Source organism: Drosophila tropicalis, unplaced genomic scaffold, assembly GCF_018151085.1.
Source record: "Drosophila tropicalis isolate 14030-0801.00 unplaced genomic scaffold, ASM1815108v1 contig_859, whole genome shotgun sequence".
Lineage (NCBI taxonomy): Eukaryota > Metazoa > Arthropoda > Insecta > Diptera > Drosophilidae > Drosophila > Drosophila tropicalis.
The window spans coordinates 6262926-6273130 of record NW_027173353.1 but is presented as its reverse complement, the minus strand read 5'-3'; the positions used below and the strand labels follow the sequence as shown (position 1 = coordinate 6273130).

Here is a 10205-nt window from a genome sequence, read left to right as displayed (position 1 = left end):
AACAACAACAATAAAAGCTCATACCAATCAGTGCACTCAACTCAATTGAACTCAAGGAAAAAAACACATAAAAAACGCTCTCAACGAAAACGAAAACGACTCACTCAAATAAGTCGCTTGAGAAGAGGTATAGAGGATCAGAGGGAGGGCCGTAGAGGGGAAGAAATGATCGCTAGGCCAACGCAAAAAGCACCCACACAAATTGAGTGGGAGAGCCAGAACGACAACGAGCGAGCGAATGTGTGTGTGTGTGTGTGTGTGTGAGAGAGAGGGAGAGCGAAATTGAGAACTGGTTTCTCAATGACGTTGTGTTGGCGTCTGCTGTGCTTTTGGGAGTGGGTTTCTCGGTTTATTGGTCGCCTCAAAACAAAAAAAAAAAAAACAACAAAATTGAGTATCTCTTGTTGTATCTGTAAGATAGACATACATACGTATGTATGTATATACTTTCTGTGCTGCTCTTGTTGTTGTTCTTATTGTTGTTGTTGTTGTTGTTTAAGCGGCATTTCATTCATTGATCGTTCAATAGCGCACCGCACGCTCAACAGACAAGTGCCTGGGCTCTGACTGCGGCTCCGGCTCTGTTTGTTTGCCATGTGTGGGCCGCCTTTTTAGAATAAGCCTGGCTAACGGAAAGCGGCAAACCAACATCGTCCGCAACGGCATTGATCAGTGCACAACGAACAAGCGCAGCGCACGGACGTGAAACGCATCTTTATCCGATAAATTTTGTTTCTTGTTGTTGATTTTGCCCCCTCGGTTTGTTTGGTTTTCTCCAAACCAAAAGAGACGTTCGTTCCTGTGTATTTTTATCGGGTTATTGGATACATTGCTCGCGCTCTGCCGTACTCATAGATATTTTTAGCAGCCGGCCTCACACACGCACACACACACACACAAACACACGCACACATATTCTCGTGTTTTCGAAAAGTTTTCATATGACACACGCGGCTTGCACGTTTTTTGGAAATATTCTATTCAAAATCCCTCAACAATAACAAAAAAAAAAAAAACAAGTTTTTATTTAAGGAAATAAAAATAAAAATTAAAAAATTTAAAAAAAAAATACAAATTTTTTAATAAACAAATTGAAAAAAATATGCCAAATTTATGCATTAATTTTTTAGTGATTTGAGTGACTAATTAGTTAAAGCCATGGAATTCAAATTGAAACTGAAACAACTTTAATGAAGCAGAAATTTAAATACAAATCAAACAAATCTCAATCAAACAACAACAACAACAAAATTAGCCAACAAATTCATTTAAAAATACATTTTTGTCTAAATTTTGTGTGTTTTCATTCTTGAATTTTTTATTTGGATTTATGAAATCAAAAGGTAAATATCCACTATCTATCTATCTATGTATATGCATTATATTTTATATAAATCTTTCAATCTCTATTGTTGTTGTTGCTGCTATAAAAATAGAAATAATGAATAAAAAAGAATATATACATACATACATTTCCCCCTAGAATGTGATTCAGTTCCCATCCAAACACCTCCACGGTGAATAGAGATCGACCAACACAGCAACAACATATTTATTTCCTCAAGGTGTTGAAATCATTTGTCACCAGGCAAAATTAATAAGAAGGGACAAGAATTTGAAATGTTTTCCTCTAAGGATTATTTGGATTTAAACTTAAACTCGGTATATATATATAAGTGGATTTACTTATAGGCACGATTTGTTTTGATTGTATTCTTAGATATCAATCATCTCAATCAAATAATTATGAGTTGATTCTATGACCTTTTAGGGTCCTCTGCTCTGGTTACTACCTTCTATTCCCTGTAATCTTCTGAGAGTCTTCTATAAATATACTTAAAACATCTATCCTTTGCTATTTAGTTAATAGATAGCTATAGTATTATTTGTTTGTCTGGTTTTTCCCCTCGGTCGGTCGAGTGAGAGGTGGGCAGTTATCTGTTTGGGTTTTGTCCTGGTGTCGTAGGTGCCACTTGAACGTACTGCGCATAGTATCGTCAATGTCCGCTAAAAGACTCAGCTTGCTATTATCTTAAATACTCATCCTGAAATAAACAGAAATTTCGAGAAATAATTCCCATCTGATAATCATGAGCTAATTGGTTAAAAAGTTTAAAATTCGTCTCCTTGACCCACATAAAGTTTTGAAAAATTCGCCAACAGCTGCTAAATATGTCAGCCCTTCAAAACGTTTTGAGGAAAAACTATTGGCATAAATAAATTTAGCCAATTTGCTGAAAATATGTCAGGAAACTGTCATAACAATCTAGTCGAATGGGTAATATATAAACCATCAAAAATATATTTACCGGTGTCTCTCTATATGAATAGGTAAATGCCTTTGTATCTGCATTTATCTATGTGTGTGTGTGTGTGTGTGTGTGTGTGTGTGTGTGTGTGTGTGTGTGTGCGTGTGTGCTATGTCGCCTCAATACTGAATAAATGTAAACACAAACATATCACACATACGCAACGTGTGCCAATTTTATTAAACAAACGAAACTCAACGTAAATGGAAAATCAAACAAATTTCATTTGAAGCCAAAGACCACACAACAAAAAAAAAAAAAAAAAAGCAGGCAAGAAAGAAAAGAAAAAATAAAAAGATTCTCAAAACAAAAATCGGAAACAAAGAATTCAAAGTTGCAGCAAAGTAAAGAACTTGCCGCAGGCTGACTAAAAATAAAAACAGCAGCCACGAGACACAAAAAAACCAAAAAGAAACCACAGCTATATCAACAAAAGGAAAAGAAAAAAAAACAGTTCAAAATGCAGAAGGCAAATGGCAACTGGCAACAGCACGAGACACAAAATAACACCAAGCGATACAACAAGAAAAAAATCGTTCAAATGAACAATTTTTTGACGCTTTTCCACACAAAAAGCAAATTAAAAATCACAAATCGAAAAACAAAAAGACGAAACCAATGGGAAACAAATGGACGAAAACAGAAAATGAACGGCAACAAAATTGCATACAATAAAAACTAATTTTAGAGCTGTGGCAAAAGTCAACAACAACAACAACAACAAGTATCTCATGCCAGGAACAGATACAGTTTGAGTCAGTCAAACAGAAGCCAAAAAAAGTAGAAAAAAAATTTTAAAAAATAAGCCCCTCTCTCTCTCTCTCTCTCTCTCTCTATCAAATTAAGGACTGTGCTGGAAAAAATAAAATTCAAAACTAGAGAAATTTTGCTCTTGATAGACTTAGTAAGTTGTTCCTGACTCCTAAAACTTTCTCATAGTTTCACATTGTTTTTCATCAGTTTATCATATCATTTCTTTGAATTCAAGATCAGTTGAAACTTATTGCTTTATAAACTTCCTAAACTGAAGCATTTAAATAGTTTAACCAGTCAATTGTTTCTATACTAGATCTAATGATTAGATTCTAATCTATAGCAACAAAATCAAATAGGTCTTTAGAGAACTACACTGAATTCCATTTTCGAAAGATTGTTGACTTCCTTTATAAAGCAATCGTGATCTTTTAATCTACAACTCTTTAGAACAATTGTTGACAGTTGGGCCAAGAGAGTTTTCACTGTACCTACATTTCGATTACTCTAGCTCGACCATTTTCAAATATGAAAGTTTTCGATCTTTCCTTATGCTAATAGTAAATATTTTTCCTTCTCTCTCTCTCTCTCTTGCATGTGTGTTTATTTGCCTTTTTCCAAGCTTATGCAGCAGACGCTTCATTTTCCATTTAACCGCACCCGAGTGAATACGCCTTCCCCACCTACCACTAGGCCCCCCGCCCCACTCGCACCTAGACACCCACCCACTTCTCATGACCCATGCTGGCGTGCAGACAAGCGTGCAGAAAAAGTTCTAAATTTAATGGCTACACCTAAAAATGCAGCAACTGCAACTGAGGTTGGCGGCAGCAGTAGAAGAGGAAGCCAGACGCTAGTTTCAAGTGCACTTTGGTACTTCTCCCCAACCACCACCATCCCAGACCCCACCTCCTTCGGTTTTCTCGGCAAGCGGCCGAAAAATGTAAAAACGTCTACCCTTTCTCTCTTCCTCCTTCTAGTCTCTGCACGCTTGGTTTGCCTTTTTGTCTACCTCGTTGGTTGGCCTGCGAATAGATGATGATGATGATGATGGCATAAAGGGTGCTAAGAGAAAGGGGTGTGTCCGCAGTTAGAGACGGCGAGTGAAGTGGTAGATGTTGGTATTGTCTGTGCATTTCAATTGGGTGGCTTTTTTTCCTCTCCTGCATTGTGCCGGCGTGTAATTGAAAACTTAAGCACACACGCGGCAGCAACACAAAACAAAAAAAAAAAAAAAAAAACAAAAATATGGGGAAAATCCTTGAAAATAGACTGCAACTCTTCAAAAAATGGTTTCCCGCTATCAGTAACCAGAAATGAGCCAACCTAATCCTGCTTCCTGCTAATGTTACCCACCACATCCTGTTTAGGCCGCCCACACCTTCCTCTGCAGCTCCTGCCACTGTTTGTTCAACAGCATTTTATTAGCCGCGAATACTTTTTTAATCACATGCAATTTGTTTTCGGTGGCCAGGCCAGTTGCACACGGAACTGGGTAATTTTCACGTCGTTTTGCCGCCCATCAAGTCACAAGGGAAGTGTAAGCAGACGAATAAAGTAGAAAGAAGAGCCCAGCCCCAAAAAGAACCTCCTCTCGACTGAGTTAATTGCAGCTTGCATGTTTTAAAACTTTTTGCACTTGGCCCAAAGTAAGGGTAGAAATGGACTATATGTCCAACAGTCTTTCATTTATATTCATTTATAAAATTTTGAATGATAATCTTTAGAAAACACCAAAAAAAATATGAAAATGTTTGAAATTCTGCATTAGCTTCTTATGCGAACCAACAGAATGTAAGTGTATTCACATAGTCACTTTTCATTTGGATTTTCTGCACTTTCCGCTTTTGCATTGCGTGACAAAAATTAATTATAATTTAAATCACAAGCGAATTGTTAAAAGAAGCAGAAAATCCCAGACACGTAAGAGCAAAGTGAATACCTTTGAACGTGTTGAAAAGTGGCATGTTCTTCCTTCTAATCCATCATCGTACTGTTATGCTGCATACACAAAAAATCACAGTGATTTTTCCATCAGCAAATCTCTGAATCGACTTTCAACATTCCACCAAACATGCTCCTTACTGAATTCTTTAACTGTAAATGAAGAAAAGTGCACATAACTGATAGATAGATAGATGGATAGATGGATACGATGAGAGTAAAAGAATAGGATAGAATGGGTTGATAGGCAGACAGATGGACAGATAGATAGCAACAACAACAACAACAGTTCAACAACGCCCCATAACTCGTTTTTCTTTTCTTTTTTTTTGTGTTGTTGTTTTTGTTTGTGGTCAACAACAACCACATCTTTTGAAAATGGTCAAAGCTATGCAACAAGTGTCAGTCCAGGCCAACAGGCAAGAATTTAATACCAATTTTGGACAATCTGCACTAAATTGACCATTTAAGTGAGGCCTGACTTTGACTCGAACTCCAATTCGCAACTCCGTTTGTAATCAATCTAACAAACATTTACACTGCCCCCTTTCTCGGATACCTCCCACTCTATCCCTCCTCCTCCTCCTCCTCTCTCTTTGTGGCTAACTACAAAATTTATGAGGCCAAGGCACAATGCAACAAACTGCAAGGGCGTTTGCCATCGATGCAGAAACATTTCACGTTTTGTATGGGAGGCATAGACGAGTTGTTGTTGTTGCTATTGTTTTAAATGTTGTTTTAGTTTTGTTTTTGTTCGTTTCCAATTACATTTCCATGTAACTTAATTCTTGCATTAAAATGTATTCATTAATAGTTGCCGTTGCCTTCCTACAATCTACATACATATGACCACAAAAAAAAAAAAAACTAAAACTAAAATCAGAGTACCAGCTTGAAGATTTAACTAACAGTATGCCAAACATTTCATACCCTTAAAAATGTTGTTCTACAGCTGGATTAACATTACTATTAAATTTCGAGGACTTCTTTCAAGAACCATGTCCAACTTTAAGAAAGCGCCGCATTATCCTCAAGGAGTCACTTCTTTTCAGAAGTTATTAGACTCAAAAAGTATTCTTGATATAGATTTGTTCTCTAAAATACACTTAGGATTGCTTTTAGTCCATTAATTTCAAAGGAATTTCTTAAATATTCAGATTATTAAGATATTTTTCATATAAGGATTCATTTTTTCATGGATTTTATATTTTATAATTGGCTAATTATGACTTATATCTTAACTAAAATTGATCATTTGCAGGATACAAACTTAGATCGACAAGAATCATATTTGTATTTTAATTTACTCTTTTAAGCCAAGAGACTGAATGTACCTTAATTGGAAGAGTACAATAAAAATTGTTGCGGTTGGTGGCAGGGAGAGAAAGAGATAGCTAACACCATGGAGTAAGACAAAATGGTTATTTAGTTTGTATCTATCTACCTGATATATATATCTTGGTATATGTATTATACAGTTGACCTACCTCAACACACAGAAAGTTATATGTAAAAAACTTTCTCAAATGCTTTACAACATTGTATCATCTACATACAAAAGTTTTCCTTCAGTCCAGTTTCGCTTTCTGGGGAGTTTTTCAACATTTTATACACATTTAAAATTCTAACAATAAGTAGAAATGAGTTAAAATTTTTCGAATTCACTTTTAAGTCTTAAGAATTTTGGCAACGTTCCGAATTTCTTGTTACTTTTTAGGTGATTTGATTAAGAACCAAAATTATAATTGCTTATTGAAATCAAAAGACATAGAACAAAGACAAAGACATTTAGGAAACTTATTTCATTTGATATAAAGGGATATTATTATTATTATTATTATTATAAGTATAGGATATAGTTATAGATATCAACCTAACCTTTAGATGAACTGGCAACGATAGATCCATACACTAGCCTGGGATTCGCGCCCGGATCCCTATTGATCAGTTGCCCAAATGACTGGGTCACTTAGACAACTCAAGGATATAAATCACAGTCTTTTATATTATCAAATTTAGTTTTTTTATTTATTGAAAATTTTTTGTTTAAACATTAACAAAAGATGTCCAAAGATATAACCTTCTATAGCAACTGGAACCAAAGTGTTCCTATCGCCGATAAAAGTCTTTGTGGAATGATAAAGTTTAAATACATTAACCTTAATTGATAATTTTGCTAGAGAGCTCAAAATATGTGAACAAATGTGATTGAAGTTTTGTATGATATACAAAAAAAAAAAGAAACTAGCATTCGGTATAGAAGGTGCATCGTATGGCCTTTATGGCCACTTGTCCTTTTTAAGAAGAAAGGAATTAGAAGGAATTCATTATATAATTCCGTCGCCTTTTTAATAGATACTCGTATTACCAACGACAAAGATCTACAAGATCCAGACAAACTGACTATAAATTATAGACGAGACTTGAAAAAAATGTACGTCAAAAATGTCAGCTAAGTTATACTTATACTTAACTATCTTCAACTAAAACTGTATGGCAATTGCTTTAGTTTTACAATTAGTTGTTCACTAATTTAAACTGATGGTAAGTTGTTTTAGAGACAAAATACTTTAAACAGTATTTGAGTTTATGTGACATTAAGACTTTAATCGAACAGTAAATGCTACGAAACTGATTGATTATTATTTTATAGTTCGACGAACTGATTAAGAACACATGGAGACATATTTCCACTATATCGGCCGATAAAATTGCTTTCAAAGAGTATCCAGATACGTGGCTTGTTATCTATTTATGATCTAATAGTTCTTTTTTTCTTGCTCTACTTAGATTTAGTGAAGTAAAATCAATGTTTATAGAGAAAGCAAAGCAGCATTTTTGACTTGACAACATTTTAAATAAAGAACTTATTTTATGGCCATAATACTTTCTTGTTTATGCGCAACCCACGAGATATTATTGAACAAAAAAAGTCTTAAACAAATTATATTTACATTTTATGGGCGCTCCTTAACTTTCAATTTCAACAATTCTAAGATCAACTGCATCGAAGCAAGTGTCAGAGTTGGCACCTTGGACTGACCAATTTTGGTTGTGTTGGCTTACATTAGTCAAAATCATGAGTCACAAGATGATCATTTGTTTGGGTTAATCATTGATCGTTTTTTTCTGTCGATTTCGAAATCGTATGTAGAACGTAATTTCATCTTGGTTCTGCGAGTATAATTGCGCAATAGAAACCGAATTAGTTGACAAACTCAGTTTGTCCAAATTCGAAATTTATGATGCGTTTTTTCGGCTTCATTGGGTTTTATGACGGAAGCAAACTGAACCAAAGTGAACTCAAAACTCAAACCCAAGAAACGGAAGTATGTGCCAAAGAAGGGGGAATGGATGGATGGATGGCTGGCTGGATGAGGGTTAGATCAGAAGTTTACGCTTGATTGAGGTTAACAAAATTGTTAATTGCTTAGCAGAATACAGCGACCAACCCACCCACGTTAATAAATTTTCCTTTTTTTGTTTATTTTTTTGGGAAAGAACTAAAACAGTCATTTCATTCCCATTTCAGATGAAGTCCAATACATATGAGCTGCACAACTATGCGGACTTGGAGATCAAGGATACCAGCACAAGGAAACGCAAGGCGAGCAATGACAGAGAGGAGAAGTATTCGCTGCGTCAAAAGAAACAAAAGAAGAATGCAGGAGGATTAATGGACACACAAAATGACGGATTTCTTTTGGAAGACGATGAAGAAGATCTTGCAAGGACAGTGAAAAGCAAGAGAAATTCCTCAACAAAAAAGGCCAAGACGAAAGCAAAGGCCCCGCCATTGAGTAAATATAGACGTAAGACCGCCAATGCCAGAGAACGTTCCCGCATGAAGGAGATAAACCAAGCCTTCGAAACACTTAGAAACAGTGTACCCCAGGCCATTACCGGAGAGGATCCGACTAGTGCCAATGAGAAATTAACAAAAATCACAACGTTACGCATGGCAATGAAGTATATTAATATGCTAAACGAATGCCTAGAAGATCCTAGTTATGAGAATGACTTCATTGTCGAATGCCTGGAGGAGAGTGCGCGAAGAGAGAGTGAACCGATGAGATTAGCGGAAGAAAATCCCACTGAGGAAGATCTGAAGTTATCCCAAGCTATCCAGCAGCAACAACAGCCTCAGAAGAAGAAGAATAGTAAAGCAAAAACTGCAGGAGCAGCATCTAAAAAGACATCATCAACATCCACGTCAACATCAACACCAGCGGCTAACAAACGACCATCGAAAGCCTCCAAGGCCAAGCAGGCGATCCAGCAGACGCAGTTAAAAACTAATGCAAGCAGTTCAACGGAATCCTGTTATGCCTCCTCATCGATTGGCTCTCCGCCATTCATTTCATCACCCTGTTCGTCATCGTCTTTGCATACGACAGCCGCCTGTTCGCCTAGTTCAGCATATGCCTCGCTCTCATCATCCGCCTCTTGCCACGGCGAGCTTGAAACGGAAAGTCTCTTTGGTAGTCTTCAGGCAATAAGTGATCTTAATGCTCTACTCCTCGAATCGGAGGACGGCGAATCCTTGTCACATCCCTGCTTCAATCCCAGCTATCCAAGCTTATTGTCTGTCTTACCCTCACGCGGTGATATGACCATGTCATCCCATGTCCTGGATAAGCCAGATGTTGAATTGAGTTTACGTCTCCTAGATCAATCGACCAGCGATTCCTTTGACTTCTCCAATGGTAACCAACAGCCATCCGCCTGCATTAGCCCATTGGCCACATTGGCGGATACGTTTCATCCCTTTGCCGATCTGCTGCATGGGGATTTGTCCGATATGTTTCTGACGTGATAAGAGACTAGTTTATTTATTAATTATTATTATTATTACTATTATTTTTTGTTACTCTTTGTCTTTAAGTTTAACTTAGTGTTTAATGAATGCTCAACCTAACCTCACTCTAGTTGTAATTTACAAAGCAAAACAACAAAAAACCTACAACGGAATTCATTGTGTCATAAACAACAACAACAACTACAAAAAAAAGAACAGAACTGTCCATCATATTGTATATTTAACTATAAATACATATGTTTCATTCGATCACTATCTACACTAAAAAGTAAAGAATTTTCCACCTTAGGAAAATTTACTTATATTTATGTATGTATGTTTGTAGTTTAAACTAAGCATTTTTCTAAAGCATTTTCTCTCTCGTTATCATTATACATACA

General features: G+C 36.2%; 1 protein-coding gene across 1 annotated transcript; it reads left to right on the top strand.

Annotated features, from left to right (window-relative positions):
• Positions 1-545: 545 nt before the first annotated feature.
• On the top strand, positions 546-10049 carry tx (taxi). Its single transcript, XM_068296963.1, has 2 exons — positions 546-1343; positions 8539-10049. Exon 2 carries the CDS (start codon positions 8539-8541, stop codon positions 9820-9822), a length of 1284 nt encoding a protein of 427 aa, XP_068153064.1. The 5' UTR covers positions 546-1343; the 3' UTR covers positions 9823-10049.
• Positions 10050-10205: the final 156 nt, after the last annotated feature.

Coding starts and splice junctions, on each gene's coding strand:
- tx (XM_068296963.1), top strand. CDS start 8,539: ATGAAGTCCAATACATATGAGCTGCACAACTATGCGGACTTGGAGATC.